The sequence below is a fragment of the Hemitrygon akajei genome, chromosome 26 (assembly GCF_048418815.1).
Source record: "Hemitrygon akajei chromosome 26, sHemAka1.3, whole genome shotgun sequence".
NCBI classification, from domain to species: domain Eukaryota; kingdom Metazoa; phylum Chordata; class Chondrichthyes; order Myliobatiformes; family Dasyatidae; genus Hemitrygon; species Hemitrygon akajei.
Genome location: NC_133149.1, coordinates 34,946,859 through 34,974,191, shown reverse-complemented (window position 1 = coordinate 34,974,191; position 27,333 = coordinate 34,946,859). Strand labels below are relative to the sequence as shown.

General features: G+C 41.8%; 1 protein-coding gene across 1 annotated transcript in view; it reads right to left on the bottom strand.

Annotated features, from left to right (window-relative positions):
• Nucleotides 1-4,049: 4,049 nt before the first annotated feature.
• The window catches only part of layna (layilin a), a 36,170-nt gene continuing 12,886 nt past the window's right edge, over nucleotides 4,050-27,333 (bottom strand). Inside the window, exons 2-7 of the mRNA XM_073029856.1 lie at nucleotides 17,888-18,185; nucleotides 14,808-14,965; nucleotides 11,269-11,355; nucleotides 8,318-8,392; nucleotides 5,360-5,462; nucleotides 4,050-4,996 (exon numbers count right to left, since the gene is read on the bottom strand). Coding sequence (XP_072885957.1) covers nucleotides 4,666-4,996; nucleotides 5,360-5,462; nucleotides 8,318-8,392; nucleotides 11,269-11,355; nucleotides 14,808-14,965; nucleotides 17,888-18,185 — 1,052 coding nt within the window. The 3' untranslated portion in view covers nucleotides 4,050-4,665. The remainder of the gene's footprint in view (nucleotides 4,997-5,359; nucleotides 5,463-8,317; nucleotides 8,393-11,268; nucleotides 11,356-14,807; nucleotides 14,966-17,887; nucleotides 18,186-27,333) is intronic.

The following is a 27,333-nucleotide window of genomic DNA, read 5'->3' as shown; positions in this document are numbered from 1 at the left end:
TGGCTGGATCTTATCTTGGTAAGAGGCATAGCTAATCCCAAAATACATATTCTAAATGGTGCAAACACAAGATCCTTTGCTTTATCCTGTGCTCTGAGCCATTCTTGATATCTCCTTTGTGGATGGGATGGGGTGAGGTGGGGTGGGGGGTTAACAGAAGGCCAAGAAGGATTGTGCACAGCCCTGCTAGCTGAAGAGGATTGTAAGTGCTATTTGTCCCTCAAGTACAGCACTCTGCCATTGTTGAAGGTGGCCAAGTTCATTGAGTCCTGTCCTATTAGCTTTGTAATAATCCATCCCCATTTACAGCTGAATCTGGCTGGTCTGCAGCGTAACTTCACCAGTCTGTCACTTCATTTTTATATATATTTGGTACTAACTCTCTACACTCCACACTCCATCAGGGTTGGTTCCTTTTGCTGGACAGGACCAAGGAGTACAGAGTGACCCACAGTGGAATACAGTGACAACACTACAACTCAGTGGAGTCTCTCCTTTGGAAAGTTTTATACTTTGTCTTTTTTTAAATTTAGAGATGCAGCACAGAATAGGTCCTTTGAGCTGCATCACCCAGCAACCCCTGATTTAACCCTAGTCCAATCATGGGACAAATTATAATGACTAATTGACTACCAACCACTGTGTCTTTGGACAGTGGGAGGAAACTGGAGCACCCGGGGAAACGCATAGGGAGAATGTACAGACTACATATGGATATGTTGGAATTGAACTCCAAACTGTAAAAGCGCTAAGCTATCATGGCTCCCTTGCCTACGTACACAATATAGCACATTGTACAATGCTTCCATGGATCTGAATTTTGGAAGTGGAGTGCAATGTTCACCGTCTACTGCGGACTTTGCTTTTCAGCTATGAATTTCAGGATTTGGTCGGCTTTGTTGTAGCAACAAACTTGCCTCATCACCCCAACACCAAGCCACACACTCTGTCCATTCCAACACTTAAATACAGATTGTACTTCTCATTTGGATAGAATTGAAAATGTAGAAACAGTAAGAGAAACAAAGTTATTCAATGATTCACTCCACTAACAAATGTGAACTGTCTCAGAATTGAAACCTGGACATCATTGAAATTCTGTGAACCAGCAGCAGATGATGTGTATATGACCACAATCTGCAAATCACAGCTCAGCATATCTTTCTACCACTACTGTCAAGCCAATGGATCAATCCTGGTTCAATGAGTACAGGAGGGCATGTCAAGACCAGCACAAGGCACACCCTAAAGATGAGATGGATTACATACATGCTAAACAGCAAAAACATTAGCTGTGGCAATGGGTAAATGATTTCACAGCTGCTGGATGAGGTCAAAGCTCAGTAGTCCCAGCAAAAACTAGTTGTGAATGGTGATGGACTATTAAACAACTAATGGAAGAACAGTCTCTGCAAATATCCCCATCTTTAGTGATGGGGCTGCCCAGTGGGTGAGTGCTAAACATAAAGCAGAAATGGTCACAAGCATGTTCAGCAGAAAAAGCTGATTAAGTAACCCATTTTAGTTTCCTCTTAAGGTTACCATCACAACAGAGGCCAGTTTCGTGTCATTTTGATTCATTCTGTGTGATAGCAAGAAAGTGACTTGCCTCCTGATGCTTCAAGACCTTTCCACCATTTTCAAGGCTCGGGTGAGGAGTCTGAAATATACCCTCAATTGTTGTTCCTTTCCACGTCTTGTGGTGCATTGGGCAGCAACCTTGCCGCTTCTTTAGCATCTTGTCTGTTTTGTTTTATGAGGCCAAGTTGCTGGCTCGACACTCAACCCAGCAAGAATGGAAAACATGCATGGACTCGGCCGGCTAGATTCAAACCCAGGCCCAGTCACCTCAATCCAGTGCAGATGCCATGACACAACCGGCTGGCTAATATGTCCAATGGGCCTGGATAAGAGTAGTGCTAACTTGAAGGAAGCTTGACACCATCTAAGACTAGCATCACACAACTTTAAACATTTACTCTGCACACTTCCAATGCACAGTGGCTGCAAATTGTATCATCTATAAAATAGAATGCAGTTACTTGTCCAAATTATTGCAACAGCAATCCCAAACCCAACACCCAGAAGCACGAGGGCAGCAAACAATGAAACTCCACCACATGTAGGTTCTCCTTCAAGTCAAATATTGGATTTAAATCCTGGAATCCTTTGACCAACAGCTCCCATATATTAATAAAACTCTAACATCTGAAGTATGCACATACATCTGTTAATACCAAAAGCAGAACCTCTCTTCTTTAGTAATTGTTCTTTCTTATTAGACTTGTGTGCTTTTGATGTAATTCATTACAATACTTTTGAGGTATAGTTACCAATAGCAAGTATCTTTTGTGCATTGTCTGACTTGTAGACCAAATCAACTTGTAGACATCTGTAAAAGTGGAATCTGCTTGGAACCCTGGAACTGCCTGTATATACACTTCAAATAATTCATTGGCTATATGAGTACAGCAAAAACAGTCTGATGACAGGAATTGTGCTATTTGTAACAATGAGGTGCTTACATTATAAGGTACATGAACAGATCTCTTTGTATATGGAACAAATAACAATGTATGTAGAGGTTCTAAAGACTTTTCTATAAAGAATATGGTTGACAGCACCAATATTCATGCAGGAATTAAACTTGTGTACATTTACATGCAAAATTCCAGAACTTGCTGACTGAGGTGCATTATTTCAGAACAAACTGTGCAAAAATTACATCTCATTGGCAACTCATTGTTCAAATACATCACATTGTGTGATGACATAACTACAAACTAAACCTGTATTCTGGTCTAGAGATAATTTTGAATGCTGTAAAAGCAATTTTTCTTGGGATTGAAAATTCACTTCTGTATGTTGGAGTCTTATTCATTTCAGATATTAATTATTGCTAAGACTTTTTTTAGACTTGTATAGAAATTATTTTGTTTAACATTTTTTGGGCTGGTGTATTTTCTTTTCCTTTCAGTATAGGTTAATTACTAGGCTTGGATGTAGATTTGTTCAGATCCCACTGACCTGGTCTGGCCTATATCCAACTCTAGACCAATGGCAATATGGGTGACTCTTAGCTGCTCTGTGAAATTGTCTCACAAGCTATTCAGTTGCAGAAAGCTACAAGGAAATTCATCACAGTCCAGAGATGAAAGTTCATTATTACCTGATGAAGGACAGTTTAAGTGATGAGCCAATCACAAGAGAAAATCTACAGATGCTGGAAATCCAAGCATCAGACACAATGCTGGAGGAACTCAGCAGGCCAGGCAGCATCTATGGAAAGGAGTACAGTCGATGTTTCAGGCTGAGACCCTTCCTCAAGACTGGAGGAAAAAAAAGGAGTCAGAGCCTCCATCTTGAGGAAGTGTCTCAGCCCAAAATGTTGACTGTATTCTTTCCATAGATGCTGCCTGGCCTGCTAAGTTCCTCCAGCATTTTGTGTGTGTTTAAGTGATGAGCATTGGATGCTGCCCTTGTTTGGAACACCAATATCCCACAAAAGAATATCTAATTTGACTTTGTATAAAATATTCTTGTACTTGCATAGTTTGATTCTTAATGATCTTGCAGTTATTGGTTAAGGAGATACAGTATTGGTTACACACACAATGCTGGTGGAACACAGCAGGTCAGGCAGCATCTATAAGAAGAAGCACTGTCAACGTTTCAGGCCGAGACCCTTCGTCAGTATTGGTTACCTAGCTCATACAAGTCGCAGGATATGGCAATACTTACACTAACTGGCAGTGTAATAAAAAAAAAGTCCATGAGCAAGTGGAAACCATGCACAGCAAAATCCATCCAACATGTTCAAAAGTTGAGTACTGAAGGTGCAGAGGTCCTTTGATCTTTTCTGATCTTCATCCTGCTCCTGCACTTTATATCTTAATTACACACTGCAATCATCTTAGACAAGATCTTGTAAATAATTTTTCTCCTTTGGAAGATATGGGAGAGAATTAAGCGTGGCTGCAGGAGTCACTGATACATTTGCCAAAGTAAAGACTATGATTTATAAATGGAATAGGCATTGCAAGTTTGAGGCCACTTTACAAGTTTAATCAAAGTTCTGGAAAATACTTGAATTTCAGAAGAATTAGCATCATGCCCTTTCTCAGGCTGAAGTTCAGTCCTGAAGTGCTACAGAAGTTCTGTACATTTATTAAGAGTTCTAGCATGTAATAAGGTATATAATGCCCGGAGAACCACAATGCACTCTGATCATTTGTATTAATTAAATATGGACTTAAATATGCAGTTTGTGTCTTAGTGTCAAACAATGTGTGGGAATGCATTCGAAGCATGCTCTCTCCAGTGTGCTAAAAGAGCAAGAACATTCCATGATATTCTAGGGAGAAAAGGTTTACATGCTGACATGAATAAGACTAGAAAACATTTGAACCACATCCCTCTCACTCACACTCAACTCCATCTCCGAAACGCCTTGGGGTCCCTTTGATGTACTAATTGGTCAGAGCCTAGCTTGCCAATAGTTGTAAAGTGTCATTCTCATAATACTGATGTCATTAGATAGTTTTTCTCTGTATCTTATTGCACTGGAAAAAAAAAGGAACAGACTATTTTGTCCAGTCAAGAGTGCATCATGTTCAGGAGGGGAAACAGTCCCTGGACAACTTGATCCCTGCACCCTGCAGAGTCCTAGTAGCCATAGATCTCATTCTCCACCCATCCTGACTCTTTGCTTCTTGGTACTTCGTCATTGCAGGACTCATAGATATCATTTGTCACAAAGCTGCTCTCAGAGCAGTGGCCTTGCACGTTATCATACTCTCCAGACAGACTGTGTAAGCCTCGATTGGCTGGAGTGGCACAGAATGACGTGTTCCTTATGTGAGGTCGGGTCCCGGCCAGGTCAGCTTCTGACTGCTTTCTGATAACATTGTAAATCTCCAGGTTTGGCGACTGGTTTCTGACAGGCTCCATCCAGAAGCTGTGCTCTTTCTCCACATTTGCAGTTCTTTCCTCCTCCCTTCAAACAAAAAAAAGCCACCAAGTTGAATTGCAAACAAGACTGGGACAAACTTGGACCAGTTCTCCCTCTCGTTGCAGCCTAGTTGTCGAGGTTGGAGGGGGGGAGGGGTGTATTATGCATTCAGGATGGTGGACGGCCTCTCACTGTGAGGGGCAATCACTGCGTGGGGGTGTCTGCTACTGTGCAGCAAGTGAGAGGAGAACTGTCACAATATGAGTAAGGATGGTTTGTTGGGTCTGGGAGAATGGGTGCATCAAAGTTTAGTTGGGTGATCTCCCCGTTAGGGTTGAATGGTCTGTTACTGTGGGGTGGGCGGTGTGTGGTTGGTGCTGTGGGGCTGACCTGTCATTTCCAACTTACCTTCTGATAAAGAAGCGGAAGCAGAAGACTGCAGCAGAAACGAGCAGCAGGAGGAGAAGAGGGATGGTTGGAATGATGATGTAGATGATGTTGAGAGAATTGCCTGCAGGGAATAGATATTCCAATTAAAAAGGTAAATCTAACTTCATGGAACAAAGTGAGAAGACAGACCAGATACAGCTGATCTGAAATCCTTCAAATTGAAATGGAACTGTAGAAATGTTAGTACTGTTATTGTGTGGGTGCTGGAGGCCATTTGGCCCATCATCCCTGTTATAGTTAAAAAAGAGCTACCCTCTGGTACTTATGGCTCTGCTAAATACAACTCTTCCAGTATACATTGGTGTCCTGTTTAATTGTGATCTTTTCCAACTTTACCACTCTTTCAGGCAGCAAATTCCAGATGTTACCATTCTCTGGACAGATGTTTTCTCATTTTCCAGTGATCCTATTTCCAATTATCCCACAGGTTTTGCAATGCTCTGCTCAGGAAAATAGGTCCCACCCATTTGAAAAATAATTTTTAGTCTCTCCCCAGCCCAATAAACAGAACCCCAATCTATCCAGTCATTTCTCACAGCTGCGATTCTCCAGAGCTGGCAGTCTTCCTCAGAAAAAGACTATGGCATCCATGCCATCTAAATTCCTCATGATTTTAAACATTTCTGAGGTTACCCCTCAGTCTCCTATACTCCAAGGAATAAAGTCCTAACCTGCACAACCTTTCCCTGAAACTTAGGGCTTTGAGTCCTGGCAAAATTCTCATAAATATTCTTTGAACATTTTCTAACTTAATGACATCTTTCCTATAATAGGAAGATCAAAATGGTACACTTTGGATGTGGACTCACCAAGATCTTGTACAACTGCAACTTTAACATCCTAATTCCTGTATTCGATACGCTGACTGATGAAGGCCAGTGTGCAAAATGCGTTCTTCACCAACCTGTGGTACTACTTTCGGGGTCCTTCTGTTTGACAACATTCCCCGGGGACCTGCCATTCATTGTGAAAATCCTACCATGTTTTGACTTCCCAAAATGCAATGCTTCTCACTTCATCTGCTAGGTAAGGGAGCTGATGAGCAACAAACTGAACACTGTTTGCCATTTCTCAGCCCACCAATCTAGCAGATCAAGATCTCAATGTCACTTTTTGATAACATTCTTCACTGTCTACAATACCGCCTATTTTGGTGTCATCTACAAATTTTAGTCTGAACTGCGTAGTACTTTCCATATTACCAACAGTGCACTTTCGAAAGATTGGTCCTGGATTGTTACTATGTTAACTGATCCCAGGCTGTAGAAGCCTCTAGAACCAGCTTCAGGAGAGGCATATTATGCAGCAAAAAAGGAAAAAGAAATCAGGATTCCTGTAGCATAATGGTTGTCAATAAGGGTTCAATTCCTGCTACTGCCTGTAAGGAGCTTGTACATTTTTCCCCTGACCGCCTGGGTTTCCTCAGGGTGCTCTGGTTTCCTCCCACATTCCAAAAGTGTATGGGTTAGGGTTAGTAAATTGTGGGCATGCTATGTTAGTGCCAGAAGCATAGCGACACTTACAGGCTGCCCCAGAAAATCCTCAGACTGCGTTGGTCATTGATGTAAATGATACATTTCACTGTATGTTTCAATATAGATGTGACAGTTAACCTTGAAAAAAAATCCAGGTTTGGGTTATCACAGGATTCATATCAGTTGTGACATTGTCCCACTGTGACCATAGTTTTCTCTTTAGATGTCTACATGGGCAAGTGTGCGGTATAGGAAGAATATCGTTCAATATGGGTCAGTAGGAACTGAGCTCCAGCATCCAGGCTGGAGTTGGTGCTGACTCCCAGTGTTTGCTCGGCAGAAGACAAGCTGCATCGTGGTCAACTGCAGATTTCTCATAGTTCAGGTTAAGACTTTTTTTTGTGTGGCTGTTTCTCACTGATATCTTTATGTGCTATGCATGGTTTCTGCTGCGAGTCTGTTGGTATTGTGTTTTGCACCTTGACTCTGGAGTAATGCTGTCTTGTTTGGCTGTATCCATGGGTACTCGTGTATGGTTGAATGACAATTAAACTTGAATTGAAGTAGACACCTCTAGGACAATAGGGAACCTCTGCCCAAGTAAGATTCAAACCCTTGGGAAAGATAGAGATCAGTTTTTCAGGCAAAGTCTGTACATTCAGGAGAGGATGGGGAAGTCCACACCCCAGTGAAAATTAGTCCCTAGAAGAGAGGACCTATACCTCAGTAAGATTCTATGTATTCAAATTGGAAACACTACCATAGTGATAGTCCTCACCCTTTGTAGAGGGTGGAGGTAACTACCAATGAGATTCAGCACCTTTAGAAGAGGAAAAGACCTAAATTCCAATGAAATGCCAAGTTCAACAGAGTTCATGTGTCCAATGACAGCCCCTTTAGCAGAGGAATGGGCCTATATCCTGGCAGGAATCAATGCCTTTAGTCATGCAAGCAATTTAAACCCCTTTTCGTGTGAATGCCTTCCAACAACAGACCGTATCATAGCTGAAATGGTTTATTAATAAAATATTTTCTAAAGTGCTAGTCAGATGATGCCTGGTGTCCTTGGACATCAAGTTGCTGCCACCACAGATTGTTGGGACTTGTTTTTGATAAAGGCTCCCTGATCAGGGATTGGTGCACCAAAACTTGATATTGGGGTGGGGTCAGAAATAAACATGAGAGGCAGAAGTATGTCCCTAACCACATGTGTAATGCACGGGCAGGTAGTTTACAAACACTTATGGGCTGCCCCTACTACACTCTTGGGTATACTGGTTGTTAACTCAAATGATGCATTTCACTGTACATTTTGATATATGTGATAAATAAATCTGAATCTGTACTCAACTTCTAAAATACAATAAGGCAGGGTGTGCCACCATTTCACACTCTTAGTGCATGATTTGTATCCCATACTGCCTGATATTTCTGTAGTTACCTTCGGATTTGTCAATAGTTACAGCGGAGTCCTTCTCATTCTCAACCGATGAAGTAACTGGAATTGCTGCTTCTTCTAGAAGAATTAAAACGCAAAGAAATTTAAGTTCTGACATTGTTCCTTGTTAGTGGTTAAAGAGGTTCAGTGTTTCTTTCTGCTACAGTACTTCCTGCTTGAAACTTCCTGCTTGAAGAACCTGGTACATAGCTGACTGGCACATTCAGAAGAGTTGGTAACGGTGTGTGCATCCCCATTTTATAGTGGAGCTTTGAGAAATTAATAAACAACCATTCTTACTACGTTGCTCAAACCTTCCTCTCACTGTTTCATATGTAAAGATTTGGAAAGATCTCCTATCTTATTAATTTGTTGATTGCTAACTTATACTCAATTCAAATACTACAGGTGCTAATAATCCAAAATAAAACCAAAAATGTTGAAAGCTCCCTGGAGGTTGAACAACATCTGTAGAAAGATTTAACATTTTAGGCTGAAGAACCAAAAATGTGCACTCAAAATGTGAGAAAACAAATTAGTTTAGAGAAGGTGGGGGAGGGGTGGATAGAAAAAGTAAAGTATCTCTGATATGGTGAGGGCAAGACTGATGCAGCGATGCTCCATTTACAAAATCTTCTGATTGGTTCAGTCATGAGGTCAACAAGAGAGCAAAAAAAACTAACTTGTAAGTCAGAGCTTTTTGCAGAGGACTGAAAGCCAAAAAAGGCAATGCTGGAAATACCTAACAGATCAGATGGCATCTGTGTTATCAGGGGTAAAAAGGTTAGTTAATATTACAGATGGCCAACTTCATCTGCGACTTATTCTTTCCCTTTAGAAATTTCTGTCTTCATTTTAGATGGCTCACAGCAAACATCCATTACGGTCTTCCAGAGACTTCTCGACTATACTTCCTCCCACCTTGACTTCTACAAGGACTCCATTCCTTCCTCCCGGTCCTTCAGTTTCTTTGTTTCTGTTCTGATGATGAGACTTTTTGTACTGGTACCTCAGATGTCTTTCTTTGCCTTTAACTAGCTGACATTGTCTCAACTGCATCCTACATGTTCCCTACCCCTCTGCTCTCTGGGCAGAGCAGGGATGGAGTTCCATAAGTCCTCACTTTCCAACACAACAAGCTCCACATTCAATGGATTATTCTTTGCAACTTCTGCCGTCTTCAATAAGATGCCACCACCAGACACATCTTCCCCTGTGATCCTCTTTCAGGTTTCTGGAGCAACCGTTCCCCTTTTGATTCCCTGGTTTGTTCTTACAACTCCCCCAGCCACTGCACCACACATAGCACTTTCCCATGTAAATGCAGGAGATACGACATTTGCTCTGTTACTCTGCCCCTTCCCAACATTTGATGTCCTTCCAGTTGAAATGGACACTTCATCCAAACCAGTCTACTGTATTTGGTCGTCTTTGCAATGGAGAAACCAAATGTAGATCGGGTGAATTGTTTATGGAACATTATTCAGTTGATAAGGCTGACCCCAATTTTCCAGTGCCATCCCACTCTGATCTTTCCATCCATAGCCTCCTACATTTTTCCACCAAGACCCACCCAACACTCAAGGAACAGCACCTTGTCTTCCATCTGGCACATAGCAGCCTCTTCACCTCAACATCAAATTCAATGATTTCAGGTAACTTGTTTCCTCTGCTTTTATTAAGATTGCCCAGTTCTACTGTAACCTTGTCCTCCTTAGGCTTATAATTCAGATTTTCTCTCTCCACAGACTGTGCTGTTCATGGCCTGCTGCTGTGGCCCATCCAGTGCAAGGTTTGACGTGTTTGTTGTGCACACCACTTGTTGTAACGTGTGGATATTTGAGTTCCTGTCACCTTCCTGACAGCTTGAACCAGTCTGGCCTTTCTCTTCTGATCTCTCTCAGTAACAAGGCTCACAGAACTGCTGCTCACTTGATGTATTTGTTTTTTGCACCATTCTCTGTAAATTCTAGACACTTGTGTGTGAAAATCCCAGGAAATCAGCAGTTTCTGAGATACTCAAACCACCCTATCTGGCACCTACATGCAGGTATACAGATATACCAAATTTTATTCAGTACTGAGTGTATTTTCACAATTCCCTACAGTGATAAAGGGTTTTTGACTTGATAAAGCATATGAACTATTTCCTTTGCCACAGATGTGAATGTCTTGATAAGTGATTCCAACATTTAAAATTTTTACTGTCAACTTATGTGCTTTGGTATTTCAATAACTCACCAAGTTGAACAGTTTGGTAACCTTTTCAGGCACTTTACAGATTCTTATAAATTTAGTCAATTTTTAATGTCAGGTAAACTCTTCAATAATGACATTTTGAAAAAAAAATCGTGGATCATGATTGACCAAAAATTTTGGGTCACACTACGGAGGTTACTGGCGTCTGGATTGTTTCTGTTCTGGATCACCGGATCCTGGGAAATCTCAAAGCCCAATGGAAATAATGCAGGCTTCCTGCCAGGAACTGGACATATCTTCCTTGGCAAGGAATTTATAAAGAAGACCATTTACATCCTCATGCCTAAGCACCAAGCAAGTTCACTCCTGTCCTTTCTGATCGGATCCAACAGAATAACTTTCTAATGCTCTCCCCTTCAGGCACTTAACTGGTCCCTCATGTCAGGTGAAAGTGAGTTCAGCATTTTCACCATGCTTGGAGTAACATTCATTCCACTCCTCACAGATTTGTGAAGGTGGAAAGGAGATGGAGGAGTTAAGTCAGATTTTACTGTTGTTCATAGAAGCTGTGTTAACATCGCCTCTTGGGTGTAAGAATTGAAAAATGATTCCCCTCATTCAATATTTACAAAAATCACATGATTTACCTAAACTTTATCCAAATATTCATGACCCTCACTCCAAATGCTCATAGGACAAAAGTTCTACCTGTGCTATCCCCTTGTTCCTCACACAGTGGATATTTTGACTCTTACCCACATCAGATGTATTCCCTTCAGTGGGATCGAGGGTCGGATCCAGGGATTGTACCAGAGTCGGGCTCAGAATTGTAGAAACTCGAACTAAGAATAAAACACATAAACACTGCCATTATGGGTTGTAGCTATTCCTTTTTGTAATTTTTTTAATTAAAGTTCATCAAACAAACATTTCCATAAGATGTATTTCAGACATTGTACATGTATCATATAATCATATATGTCACAAATCTCCACATAGTATTTATCTGGGGTATACACTTATAGAAAAGAGTGGAAAGAAAAAACAAGCAAAAGGAAAGAACTATGTACAAGTAGGGAGTGATCTTTTTTTAACAACAGATTCATTTGTGAGAATAAAATCAGGCCTATGAGGCATTATGTAGTTAAACCATTTTTCCAGTATGAATCAAATTGTTCCAGCTTATGATTAACAGATGCTGTTATCTTCTCCATTTTGTAAATGTCCATTGTAATTTCCATCCATGCATTTAAAATTGGGCTCTCCTGTGATGACCATTTCCTAGTAAGAGTCTTTTTACCAGCCACCAACAATATATTCATTAAATATTTATCTCTTTTCAAAACCATTCTTGAGGTATATACCCAAAATATATGGTCTTACTGTCTAAGGGTATTTCACATTTAAAGATGTCTTGCAGGGCATTGTGTATCCCCCTCCAATAGTCTTTGATAACAGGACAGTCCCAAAAAATATGATAATAATTTGCATTTTGATTTCCACAATTTCTCCAGTAAACAGGGAGGTTACTATCATAATGGGATTTCTGAGAGGGTGTAATAAAATATCTTATCAAGTTTTTCCATCCAAACACCCTCCATTTCTGTGAACTGGTATACTTCCATTGATACCTCCATATTATTGTCCATTCTTCCTCAGATATAATTATCCCTCCTTCCTTCTCCCATTTTGTTTTAACGTATGAAGTCGAATGTGTTTTAAGATTTGGCAGACCCCTTAAGCATGCTTGAAATGATTCTACTACCATTATCTGAATTATATGCTTTTCTAAATAGCTCTATCAAGCATGTACTTGCCTTGGTTACATTTTTAAGCATCCTATTAACATTGTCACATTTGTAAATACTGATAAAAAATCTTGTTCTAATAGGTGTTTCTCTTTAAGCATTTCAAAACTGAACAGTGTTCCTTCTTTCATTATGTTGCAAAGAACTGTTACTCCTTTAGCTGTCCAGTCCTTAAATCTAGCATCCAATTTATTTGGCATAAAATCTGAGTCATATGCACACCATTTAAGAATTGCAATATCTCCCTCTAGATTATATTCTTTTATAGTAGTTTTCCATATTTTAAGAGTCAGTTTCACCCATGGGTTATCAATAGTATTTATGTACCTTTGGAGGTTGTTATCAGCCAAAATTGCTTGTATGGGGATGGGAAGTAGGTTGTAGCTATTCCAACAGCACCTGTCAACTACGCATCCCCCACCACACACTCATTCATCAAGGTGGCTACCAAAGGAATACTGATTTCTTTTGAAAGTAACACTCACATACGACACCAGTTTATCACCACTCTGGAACAGTTAGAAAACTGTGGGAGTAACTTCACCAGGAATGCAGTGGGTGAAGAAGGCGGCTCACCAATACTATGCAAATAGGGATGGGTAATAAATGCTGGCCTGTTCAGTGATGCTCACAACTCATCATACAAATTATGTATGAGGTCAGGTCAAAAGCTAAAAATCTCTTCCTATTTAAGGTTGCCTTCCCTCAGAGTACACCTTCACCTAGATATCCCCTGCCTGACTAAATCTAACCCCAATCCTCTAAGCCCCAGTATAGCTGCTACTGCGAGACCTTCCTAGACCTTCTCATCCCCAGCTTGGTCTCTCCCGAAGAGCTGAATCTTCCTTAATCCTTTTCCTCCAAGTTCTGTTACACTCCCAGACTTGACTCCTACCCTTCCCGACCTTGCCCTTTCATTTCTATACCACCAAGCTGAGACCCTTAACCTCCACCAGCCACTCCTTACCCCAACCACACCTCAGTCAATCACCTTCTCTGGACCCCTATAACTTGCCTCACCACTACTGTGCATTTAGGGAGGAGTAATCTGCAGAATCTCTTGTATCATAGGTTTATGGGAACTGGTAATAGATTTAAAAGAGATCTGAAGAGGAACATTTTCATCAAATGGATGGTTCAAATCTGGAATAGACTTCCATTCCTGGCGACATACTGGAGAACCTTTTCTGCACTCTCTATCCTGCACTCTCTATCTTCCCTGTAATGTGATAACCCTGAGTGTACATAGTTTTCTAAGTGTAGTTTAATCAATGTATTGTACAACTGCTGTGTTAAGTGTTGTGAGAATTTCAGCCTCCACCACCGTCTAAGGCAGAATAGTCTCCCTCGAGAACAGAGCCAGCTCTGGTGTTAAAGCTGGTCATCCCTGAGTGAGAGTAGAATTTCTGATTCTATCACCAGCACCATACTGGTTGCTCACGTAGGCAGAGCTGAGTTCAGGAACTGTTGAAGTCATGGAATCTTAGAGCACTACTACACGGAAACAGGCCCTTTGGCCCATCCAATCCACATCAAACTGTTAATCTGCCTAGTCCCATCGACCTGGACCATAGACCTTCATACCTCTCCCCCTCCACATTCTTATGCAAACTTCTCTTAAATGTTCTAATCAAACCCACATCCACTAGTTCCTCTGGTAACTCTTTTCACATTTGCATCACCCTCTGAGGGAGGAAGTTCCTCCTCAGTTTCCCCTTAAATATTTCACAGCTCTCCCTTAACCAATGACCTCTAGTTCCAGTTTCACCCAACCTCAGGGTAAATACAAACTGGCATTTTTCACTATCTATACCCCTCATAATTTTGTATACCTCTATCAAATCTCTCTTCATTCTCATATGTTTCAGGGAATAAAGTCCTAACTGATTCAGCCTTTTCCTATAACTCAGGTCCCCAAGTCCTAGCAGCATCCTTGTATTTTTTTTCCCTCCACTCTTTCAATCTTATCAAAATTTTTCCTACAGGTAGGTAACCAGATCTGCAATAAGTACTCCAAATTTGGTGTCATCAATGTCTTATAGAACTTCAATATAACATTCCAACTCCTGTACTTAACACATTGATTTATGAAGACTAATGTGCCAAAAGCTCTCTTTATGACCTTTTCTACCTGTGATACCACTTTCAAGAAATTATGGATCTGTATTCCTCAATCTCTTTGTTCCACTGTGCTCCTCAGTGCCCTACCGCTCATCATGCAAGTCCTACCCTGGTTTGTCCTCCCAAAGTGTAAAACGTCACACTCGTCTGCATTAAATTTCATCTGCCATTTTTCAGCCCATTTTTCCAGCTGGTCCAGATCCTGCTGTAAGCTTTGAAAGTCTTCCTTGCTGTTCAGTATGCCCCTAATCTTGGTGTCATCCACAAGTTTGCTGATCCAATGTGCCATATTATTGATATAGATGACGAATAATGGATGCAGCTGAGGTTGCTGAGTTCCTGTATGAACATGTCTATAAGATTACCTGGTGCGTACTTGCAGATGAAGTTGTTTTTCATGTTGCATCGATCGTCATTCCATTGATACAAGTATGGTCCTCCCATGCCTGAGGAGGCAGAGGGCTGGTGATACATTACGACACACACCTCATTGCCACATGATGGTTCATCCACATACCAGTTTCTAAAAGAAACAACAGATGTCAACTTATGACAATTGAAATCTAATTTTCAAATGAGAACTCCAGACTGCAAGGAATTGCAGCATTGTGGACATTGCTCACTCCATCAGGAGAACTAGCCTCCCTTCCATGGATTCTGTCTACACTTCCTGCTGCCTCGGGAAAATAGTCAATATAATCAAAGACCCTCCCCAACCTAGACATTCTCTCTTCTTCCTCTTTTATCACGTGGAAGCTGCAAAAGCTTGAAAATATACACCACCAGCTTCTATGCAACTGTTATAAGACTCTTAAGTGGACCTCTTGAACAATAAAGAGAAACTCTTGATCTCCCAATCTACCTTGTCATAGCCCTTGCACTTTATAGTCTACCTGTACTGCCCTTTCTCTGTAGCTGTAACACGATGTTCTGCATTCCATTTTTGCGTCACTTTTTTTGAAATGATCCATACGATGGCATACAAAACAAAGTTTTTCACTCTACCTCAGTTCATGTGGCAATAATTAACCATTTACCAACTACCACAAGGGTTTTTAACACTGGCCCTTTCTCTCTGATGTTAGTTTCCAGTCAAATATTTTCTGGGTCAACTGGGAGGATCAGGGGAACTTGGAATTTGAAAAGGGGACTGGTATTGAAAGCCTAGGAGAGGCAGATGTCCCGTTTGCTTGTGTTCAGGATGTGGAGTCGCAGGATACTGAACCTAGTGTTGAAACTCAGGAAAAAGTCTGAGGTGTCTGATTTAGTTGAAAAGGAATGCAGTTCTTTTGGGTCAGATGGACTTGGTTCAGTGAAGAAAGGGTTAACCGTAGCACTGGGAGAAAGTGAGAATTCTCAGTCACTTGTGTTAAAAGTTAGTAATGAAATGAAAGCTGGTGATGTGAATATTATTGAAGGGAAAGGGAAAAGTATTGTTCCTATTCTTTTGAATAAAGAAAATTTAAACTCAGGTTTGGTTTCAGAACTGTTGACAAAAGTGAAGGGACCGTTAACTAAACAGTGGCTTGTTAACAAGGTGCCTGTGAGTCAATTACAGTTTGTTTTGGAATTTAAGGATAAACAACTTGGTGATGTTGTTCAAGGATATGATTTGGAGAGGCAGAACTTAAAGTGTTGTTTTGACCAAGAGGGATCACCTGCAGATGTTAAACGAGAAACTAATAGAATTAAAGATCCTGAAGATGAAATTAATGACCTACTTAAAATGAGTGGTTTGGAAGTTCAGCAAATGGGCTTAGTTTGGAAAACATTGGTGATAGGATAGCTCCTGTGAAAGGAGTCTGTGAAGGCCTATTCCACACTGGTGAGCAAACTAACCACATAAGAGTTAAGTGGAAAAGAGGCAAAGGGTTGACCAAATGCCACTTTGAAAAACAGGATCTGGTTTTGCGGGAATTTGATTTTTTTTTGGACAAAGCTTGTGAAAGATAAAGACAACATCAAGGAAAATTGAATGTTAAGTTTGAAATTAAAATAGAGATTAATATTTGCACAAATTTCTGTAAAGTACTACATTATGATCACACATGTATTGGTTCACACTTTATAATATACACCTAAACTAAGATCACAACCCTTTGGTATTTTTGGCTAACATGGAAAATAAAAATAGGAGGTTAAGTTGGAGTCTGTTGTTACAGGAATTCGATATTAAAATACAACATGTAAAGAGGAGTGACAATGTAATTGCTGATTGTTTATCTAGATGTTAATTTGAAAGTGTATCTATTATTCTTGTAGTTAAGACCATTTCTGTATTTTGTTAAACTCTGTAATTCAGTAATATGCTTTATTAGTTGATTTTCACTCTGGTGAAAATTTCCAGAAGGATGGGGGTGTTATGAGTGATGGACAGACCTGATGGTCAATGGGGTGCAGAGATAACCATTCCCAACCCCCCTCCTGAGAACTAAGAACTATTGCTGTTGCTACACTGCTCATGAGAGAGAGAGATAAAGCCCAGGCAAGAACATTTGCTACAGATAAGAGGGGGAGAGAGACTGTTGATTTACTGTATTTTGACTCTTCCTGGATTATTTACCTTCCACTACAAGAACTTTACTTTGCTTGTTAACATTCCTCAGGAGATAGCAGGAGTGGCCTGATTTGATGGACACGGTCATTCAGAGTTGATGGATAGCTGAGACCCCGTGAGTGGGGATAAAAGACAGGTCTGGAGAGACACCCTTCAGACACACCAGTGGACACTGACTGAGTGTTGGGAACCCACAGAAAGGTGGGGGCTTCGGAGACCGAACCAGGAGATCAGTCAGTAAAACTCACAGTGTTACAGCAGGGCCGGTGGGGACTTGTGTGTTTGTCCACTCATGCCAGTGACGAGTCCACCACAGAAGAACGGACTAGCTGAGGAACAGAGGGGTCATAACTGAATGGCCACAATGAAACGACGGAATCAGAAAGTAATAGAAGTTGAAGCCTGCTGCAACTGTTACATCTCGCTCGCTCGCTCTCTCTCTCCAATGAATTCAATACAACAATCATAACCACCTTAGCATTTATGAACTGAACTCTATACTTTCCTATGACAATTCTTTTACCCCTAGACACCGATAGAGCTTGTTTATTATTGATTATTATTATACCAACACTTTTAGGTTTATTACTGCTAACTTGTTTTATATGTATATTTGCATTTTTGATATTGTATTGTGTAGTTTACTAATAAACACCTTTAGTTTGGTACCACCAGACTCCAACGGATTCTTCTTTCTCTGCTGGTCAGACATCCAGTTACGGGGTACGTAACACAGTCAAGAGCCACTCAGTTTAAGTTCCAACACTAATTTCTCAGGGTAACTGAGGATGAGAAATAAATGCTGGCATTGTCAGTGGCATGAATGAAGAAGAGTGTGGCATGCTGATTGAGTATGACGTGACAGTGAATGAGATCAGTGGAGCCTACCTAAACTTTGCGTTACTCCCATCCAGCCACTGGTACAGGCTTGGACAGTCTGCCGAACTCTCGTTCCCACCGGCACTCCGCCAGAGTCCAATCCAGAAATCTCCATCACCCGCTGACAAGCCCTGGATCAGCTTCTCAATGAGCCGCTGCTCGTTTTCTGTCTCAATGCTAAGCAGCTCCCCGCCATCGCTCTGACATGCACTGTGTGCCTCCTTGAACCCCAACCTGCGTGACACATCTTTGAAGTAGGCGATTTTGTAACAAGGGCGCTCAACTCCCCTGCGACACACTGTCTGGCCTGTGCAGGGAAGAACAGAGTCAGCTTGTAAGCCAAATAATAGTTTGCATTTATGGAGCATCTTCAACATAGCAATATTTTCCAAAGCACCTCATAGAGATCAAAATCCATGGACAAATCATAAGATGATAAATTCCTCCATTTCTAAAACATATAGATTCCTTGAACAAATCATCAAATTTATTACCACTTAAATAAGCTTTTCAACCCACCTCCTCCATTCTGACAAATTTACAATGGTCAATAACTTACCAACCCACATGCCTCTGGACTGGGGGATAAAACTAGAGGGAACCCACACAAATGCAGGGAGAAAGTGTGAACTCTGCCTTTGAAGACAGGGTTGAACTGAGGTTAATGCAGCTGTGAAAGTTAGGCAAATATCTTAACGGTATAGGATCCTTCCTGCCCAATTACCTCTTTGATACATCAGGTGAAGCCTAAAAAGGCAGAGATGTATTTGATGTGACCCCACTTTTGAGAGAATCACAGCTGAAATCTTCTACCTGTCCATCTCCTCAATTTGGAGAGGCCCAAGCTCATTTGGTAATTATTGCTTTTTATTTAGGGAAATTCATTCTTCAGTTTAGAGCCAGCTTTAAAAGCAATACTCTCTTTGAATTCAGACTTCTGATCCAATCATCTTTTTCGAAAGTGCCCAGAAAGGAGCAAAAACGGTTGTGCCAGCAGTTTCACCAATCACTGCCGGTTCTGGTTTGTTGCATCTTTGATTTACCTTTACAGTCTAGTTGGAGAGTGAAGACTTTACCAAAGTATGGGAACCTGAAGGATTGAGTAAAGTTGGTGCAGCTCGGCGGTTTTGTTAAGGATCGACCTTATTGAATCTTCGTTCACAAATAGCGGCCTGCATCTGAGATAATCCCTCCAAGATCAGGAAGGTTTGTGCAGTGTTCACCCTCCAGCAAAAAAGGTCAGTTCCTTTAAGCTGTTTTATTTCTTTCGTCGTGAATCCTTTGGGACAAGGCATATCTTGGTGGGGATCAGCGGTTGTCACGTCTTCAAAGAAATCAGTTTTCAGGGAAGTCTCTCCTTACTGACTGTATAAATCACTTGGACTTTTGAATTTACCACTTTAAGAACTATTCCAGAGTTTGGCTGTTTGTTAAATTGCCGTATAGCAGTTAACTTGCAGTTAGGTTAGTCGTTTGTTTACTTTTCACTTTTGTTGAGCAGAGTTTAATAAATGTTTGTAAAACCTGACTCAATTCTATATTCATTGTTGCCGACCACATAATACCTTATTGACACTTCATCATTATTTTAGCACTGCCTCAGATTGGGTGGCAGGGTGGAGAATGAGGGTGGGGTGGAGCTACGTCTCTACCAAAGAAGGTGCAAGGCACTCTTTCCCTCCGCTAGCCTGCAGGTCACCCTTGAGCAAGGTGCAGCACCTGCTTAGTCCCCTGGTCAGCTTCAAGTGAAGCCATGGAGCAGGTGGTAGATGGTCACATAAGCAGCAGGTGCATATCACATCTTGGTTATGTGACCATTGACGCCAGGCAGACAATCTCTGAAGCAACACACACAACGCTGGAGGAACTCAGCAGGTCAGGCAGCATCTATGGAAAAGAGTAAACAATCGACATTTCAGGCTGAGACCCTTCATCAGGACTGGAAAGAAAGAGGAAGTCAGAATAATAAGTTGAGGGGAGGGGGTGAAGTAAAGAGCTGGGAAGTTGATTGACAAAGGAGAAAGGATAGGAGAAAGGGGAATCTGATAGGAGAGGACAGAAGGCCATGGAAGAAAGGGAAGGAGGAGGGAGATGATGAGGGAGGTGATGGGAAGGTAAGGAGACAAGGTGAGAGAGGGAAATAGGAATGGAGGGGTGGGGGGCATTACCGAAAGTTTGAGAAATTGATGATCATGCCATCAGGTTGGAGGTTACCCAGACAGAATATAAGGTGCTGCTTTTCCAACCTGAGTGTGGCCTCATCGCAGCAGTAGAGGCCATGGATTGATGTGTCAGAATGGGAAGTAGAATTGAAATGTGTGGGTACGGGGAGATCCTGCTTTTTCTGGTGGATGGAGTGTAGCTGCTCGGTGAAGCAGTTTCTCAATCTACATTGGGTCTCACCGATATATAGGAGGCCACACCAGGAGCACCGGACACAGTATATGACCCCAAAAGACTCGCTGGTGAAGTGTTGCCTCACCTGGAAGGATTGTTTGGGCCCCTGAGTGGTAGTGAGGGAGGAGGTGTAGGGGCAGGTGTAGCACTTGCTTTGCTTGTAAGGATAAGTACCAGGAGGGAGACCAGTGGGGATGGACAAATGGACAAGGGAGTTGTGTAGGGAGCAATCCCTGCGGAAAGTGGGGGGTGAGGGAAAGATGTGCTTGGTGGCAGGATCCTGTTGGAGACGGCCAAAGTTATGGAGAGTTATGTGCTCGACCCAGAGGCTGGTGAGGTGGCAGGTGAAGACAAGAAGAACCCTATCCCTGGTAGGGTGATGGGAGGATGGGATGAGAGCATACATGTGTGAAATAGAAATGTGATTGAGGGCAGTGTTGATGGTGGAGGAAGGGAAGCCCCTTTCTTTGAAGGAGGACATCTCAGTAGCTCTGGAATGAAAGGCCTCATCCTGAGAGCAGATGTGGTGGAAATGGAGGAACTGAGAGAAGGGGGTGGCATTTTTACAAGTGACTTGGTGGGAAGAGGTATAGTCCAAGTAGCTGTGAGAATCCATGGGTTTATAAGAGATATCAGTAGATAGACTATCTACAGAGATAGAGACAGAGATATCAAGAAAAGGGAGGTAGGTGCCGGAAATAGACCAAGTTAAATTTGAGGGCAGGGTGGAAATTGGAGGCAAAGTTGATGAAGTCAACGAGTTCAGCATGGCTGCAGGAAGCGGCACCAATGCAGTCAATGTAGTATAGGAAGAGTTGGGAAGCAATACCAGTGTAGACTTGGAACATGGACTGTTCTACGTAGTCGATGAAAAGGCAGGCATAGCTGGGACCCATGCAAGTGCCCATGACTACACCTTTGGTTTGAAGGAAGTGGGAGGAGCCAAAGGAGAAATTGAGGGTGAGAACCAGTTCCACCAGATGGAGGAGAGTGGTGGTGGAGGGGAACTGGTTGGGTCTGTTGACCAGAAAGAAGTGGAGAGCTTTAAGGTCCTCCTGATGGGGGGATGGAGGTGTATAAGGAATGGACATTCATAGTGAAAATGAGACGATCAAGGCCAGGGAACTTAAAGTCATTAAAGAGATCAAGAGCATGTGAAGTGTCACAGATGTCATTAAGAAGGGACTGAACCGGGGGGGAGGGGGGGTATAAAATAGTCAAGGTATGCAGATATGAGTTCAGTGGGGCAGGAACAAGCAGAAAGAATGGGTCTACCAGGACAGGCAGGTTTATTACTCTGGGGTCACCATCTTGTACAAACACTCCCCAGAAAAGGCGATAACAAACGACCTCTGGAGAAAAATTTGCCAAGAACATTCATGGTCAAGACCATGATTACCTGTGTCATACAGCACAATACATGATGATGATAATCAGTTTGCACAGATATACTTTGCACCATTCTGTTTTTTTGTGCTTATTTCTGCAATTATTGTTACTACATATCATGTTTACTCAATGAACTTCATGCAGGTAACGAATTTCATGGCCAACCAAGTGGTTATGGAAAGGACTGGGTACAGGTGCAGGAAATACCTGATTTCTTTCCCTTTCATTTCTCAAAATGTGGCATTCACTGTTAGCTTTCTCATCATAACAAACCAGGTACTGTAGTTTAGTTACCACTCATCCACAACTACCAAAATCCATCCACTGCCTTCCCAGTCTCAAATCAGTTGCGGGCAATGGGTCGGATGCTTGAGTCTAATGCCTTCAGGAATTTGAAGTGTTGGAAGACAAAATGGAGAATGCTAGAAATACTTAGCAGGTTAGGCCACATCAAAGGAAGGGTTTTAGGCTTGAAATGTTAACTCTGTATACTATTTCGGGCGCTTGCTGGATTTTTTATTCAGCCTCCAGAACGAGATCCACACGGCTGCAGTTCCAGTGCTCACCCAATGGTGGCTCTGTCGAGTAGTAAATGGAATAATATCTGGCAGCACTCCGCCCTCTCCCCAGTGAGAACATCTTGGCAGCACAGCATAATATTATTTTTAGTATTTTAAAAAGTCTTTCAATCTTTGTACAGTGGCACCAAAGGACACATATTAAAACTTTGCTTGCTTCAGAGAGGATGAGATTAAACATAAAAGACCTACTCAGAAACTGCAACTGGTCTACTCAGAAATCCAGGCCAGTCGTAAGAGAGCGCCTCCACTCAAACAGTATCCAAGCTACTCATCAATATTGACAAAGTTCTCTGCTTTTGTTATTGAATTGCCAAGATCCCATGCTGTCTGTCCTAAATGGCTTTTAACCTTATAATTCTGTCCCTCAAATACTGGAACAGCCTAATTTCAACCACTCTGCCCAACACTTTCATAGAGGTAAACACATCTTAAAAACTTCATAATCTATACTGGCAAAACCAAAACATTTTTTTTACATTTAAATTCCGTCACAGCAGCTAAGTGAATCAGCAGTATCCACTGTCCTGCACCACAAAACCTTCTTCATGCATATGGTTCTCCAACCATAACTAGGATGAAATGATGTGGATTCCTTAAATCTTCACTTCTACATTCCATTCAGTGGTCAATTAGTATTAATTATGCTACACTGGATTCTGCAGTTAATGTGTTGGAAACCTAAACCCTCAAATCTGTCTGCTTTTCCATTCACCTAGCTATTCCCTCAAAGTAATTGTTACTTTTGGCTTTCTCAAAATGATCCACCCCATCCACAAGACACAATTTCATACATTGCCTTTTTGCCTGTCTTATCATTTGTTACGAATGTGCCACAACTCTGAGGGGCCGAAGGGTACAAAGTAGCCCCCTCCTTTTTGAGAATTGCAAGATCGCTAGTAATTCGGGTCTGGGACCCAGGAAATGAGAGAGAGACGTCCAGAATACACAGGTTTTGGAATGTGTCCTGGCCTCAGCAAGGCGGAACCATTGATAATGACTATTGTCTCTTGGAGACGGAATTGTGTATTGAGTACTGTACTATTCATTGAAGCCCTCAGGGGGTGACCAGAGTGGGCTGGTTGAGGGATTGCATTATCCCAACCTGATTGATATCTGAGACCCCGTGAGTAAGGATAAAAGAGGGTCTGGGGAACAACCCCTTCAGACGCACCAGGAGAAACGCTAGAAATCTTGTGACAGCGTTTAATAGCGACAGCCGGTGGGGCTCGCGTGCGTCCTTTTCCCTTGCCTGGGGAATTGGCGGGATCGCCACGGAAGAACGACTTAGCTAAAGAAGAGGCCACCCCAATGAAATACCAAGGATCGAAATCATAAAAAGGAAAAGCTGGCAAGTTTCTAAAATCTCTCTCTTGACTCCAACCAAAGGCTGCAGCCTGAATGAACAGAGTGACTTTTATATTTCCATCGGACAATACATTATCCCCTAGACAACGATAGAGCCATTTCTTATTGATTATTATTATACCCGCACTTTTAGATTTAGTATTGATGACGTATATTATCTGTATGTTTGCATTGATATTATTTTTGTGTATTTTTACTAATAAATACTATTAAAAATAGTACCATCAGACTTCAACGGACCTCTCTATCTTTGCTGGTAAGTGACCCAGTTACGGGGTTCGTAACACATTTTATCCAAATCACCTGACAATGGTGTTGGATCCTGAGTATCACTGATAAATTTTTTTTTAGATTTGTGTGTGAAGCTTAGCACCACTCTTTCTAGCCCAAGTTCAGAATTCATGATGCTTAAGTGTGATTCTGTAAGTGTGTAAATGATGCTGGTACCTCAAGGATGGTCACCTCATAGCCCAACCAGAAACCCTTGCTGAATGCAGAAGTGTTCTCCCTGTTAAATGTCTGGCATGTTGCCTTCAAGTCTGGAGACAGAATAACTCTCTGAGCCACCAGGAGGAACTATGTCTAAGGTATCAAGGGAGCAAAGACCATCTACACCCAAAAAATTTCAGGAACGTCTGTCCAATACCAATCCCCGGCATATGTGGCTGGACACCAAGGGCATTACTGACTACACAAGGAGAAACAGTGTCAACTGTACCAGTGTCACCTCCCTCCCTGATGCTCTAAGCAACCTTTATGCATGCTTTGTGGCCTGCATCACAATGCTGACCATGAAAGCTGCCACTCTCCCAGGTGAGCAGCCACTGTCTGTAACAGCAGTGGACGTGAGAAGGGCTCTGTAAAGAGTCAACCCCTGTGAGGCGAACGGGCCAGACAGCGTCCCAGGCAGAGTACTCATTGAATGTGCACACCAGCTCACTGACATCTTCAATGCATCACACATCTAGGCTGCGGTCCCCACGTGCTTCAAGTTGGACACTATCATCTCTGTACGCCAATCATGAAGTGCTTTGAACAGCTGGTAATGGCACATACAGAAATCTCCGTTCCTGCCACATCGGACACTCGCCAATATGCTTACTGACAGAACTACTCTACGACATGGCATCTGTCATGCACCTGGCTGTGACACACCTGGAAAACGAGGACACTGATGTCAGAATGCTGTTTCTGGATTTCAGTTCTGCATTCAACACCATTGCCCCACAGACCTTGGTGAACAAACTCCTACTTCTTGGTCTAAATACACCACTGACCACCGTGCAGCTGGGTGTTGGACTTCCTAACCAGCAGACTTTAGAGTCAGGATGAATAACTGCTCTTCCCCTCCCCCTCGTCCTCAACAGGAGTGCTCCCCAGGGCTGTGTGCTGAACCCATTGCTGTCCACTGCACGGTCAAAACCCGATTAATCACGTTGTCAAGTTTGCTGATGACACGACAACGGTGGGGCTCATCACTAACAATGATGAGACGGCCTATAGAGCAGAGGTATAAGAGCTCGAGGCCTGGCACCAGGCAAATAACCTCTTCCTCAATGTCAGCTAGACAAAGGAGATTGTTATCGACTTGAGGAGAACTCGCACCATTCACCCCTCCCTCCCTTTTTGCGTCAGTGACACAGCAGTGGAAACGATGAGCAGTTCCAAACTCCTGGGAGTGCACATTTCACACAACCTCTCATGGTCCCAGAACACATCCTATATAATCAGGAAAGCTCATCAATATGTCTACTTTCTGAGGAGGCTGAAGAGAGCTGGACTGTGTACATCTATGCTCGCGTCATTCTACAGATGCGTAGTGGAGAGCATCCTAGCGTGCTGCGTCACTGCAGGGTACGGAAGCTGCAGTCTGGTGGTCAGGAAGGCTCAACAACGGGTAGTCAAACTGCACCAGCCTACCCACCGTCAAAAACATAGACACAGAAAAGGTGCCGGAAGAGGGCCAGAAACATCATGAGGGATGTCACTCGCCCTGCTCATGGAGTGCTTGTCCCACTCCCATCAGAGAAGAGGCTACGCAGTATACAAGCCAGGACCACCAGACTCAAAAACTGTTACTTCCGCCAAGCTGTCAGACTGGTCAACACCTCCACTCACTAATACACCTCTACTTTATCATTTCCTGCCAATGTATAGATACTTCTGTGCCAAGCATCATTTTATGTGCTGTACATATAATCAGTCTAGTATATAAGGTTATCTTGTGTATTTACATTTATTGTGTTATTTTGCTACATCAGATCCGGAATAACAACCATTTCATTCTCTTCTACACTCATATGGTGAAGAATGACAATAAACAATCTTGAACCTTGAAGCGGAGCAGTTTTGGAACAAATTCTGTGGGATATCAAAATCCACTTCAATTTTTGCAACTAGACCTAATGCCATTCCTCTGACTCTAATATTCAACAGCATTGCTTCCCTTGCTTGGGTGATTATATTGGGTAGGGTATTAGTACATTTTATGTTCTCACAACGTGCTAGTAGCCTGAGTAGGTCAGACTGTTATGTATTCAATATGCAACTAGTGACATACAGTGTGTCCAATATAGACAGAGCATCTAGCAACAAGAAAAGTATCATCCCCTCTTCCTTTGCCTGTACTGTTTAAAGGAACATCAATTAATTAATGGTGTGTTACAGATTAATTTACAATATTGGATGGAATAAGGTACCACTTGCTGGTTTTCCAGAACATATACGTATAGTAAAGTCTGCAGGGAGAGGTGTGACAGGTGGAAAAGTTGTACCTTCAGCTAAAGACTTCAAAGCTCTGGCTTCCAAATATAGTATCTGGCACTGGTTACTCAAGTGTGGTCGGGAGAATGGGAAGAGAGCATGCAGAAAAACAAACTGGAATGGCAGGGAGCTCCCTCAAAGGTGGCTCTATCCAGCCAGGGTCTTCCAGGAAGCAGTTCTATGTGCACTTTAATGAGGAGCAAAATATAATTAATCGGTAAAATTTAAACAACACAGGACATTCATTTGTTATTACCATTCCTTGTAGCATGTATATTATTATATTTTCTTACAATATGTCAATATGAGATTATTTTTCATTCCCAACCATTCCATTTGAGGTAAGGTATTGCACAGGGCCCTGGTGGGAGACCCTCATTTTTTTTCATTTTCAATTTTTTAAAATTGATTTTTCCAGTAAAAACAAAAAAAACAAATCAGAGAAGTTTTAACAAACACATAATACAAAAGCCGTATAGACAGCAAAAAAAAGTCAAAATCAGATAAGTATAGTGTTATGCTGTTTTATATATATATAAAATATAAACAAGAAACCACAACTCCTCTTAACAGATCTTAAAAAAAAACCCCACTACACTAACCTAAAACAAAAAAAGAAGAGAAAGATTAGGCAGTCCATTTGAGGATAAAATTAGAAAAAAAGGAAGAGAGAAAACATCCTCCCAGTCACCTCCAAACCTTCAAATAAGGAAAAATTTTCCCGATAGAAAAGAATAAATAAAAAATAAATTAAATCATATGAAAATATTGAATAAAGGGTCGCCAGACTTGCTCAAAATTAAAAGATGTGTCAAACATCCGGCTTCTAATTTTCTCCAAACTTAAACATGACATAATGGAGGAGAACCAGTTAAAAACAGTATGGGGATTAGAATCTTTCCAATATAACAAGATAGCTCTCCTAGCCAGTAAAATTGAAAAGGCTATCACATGTTGAGT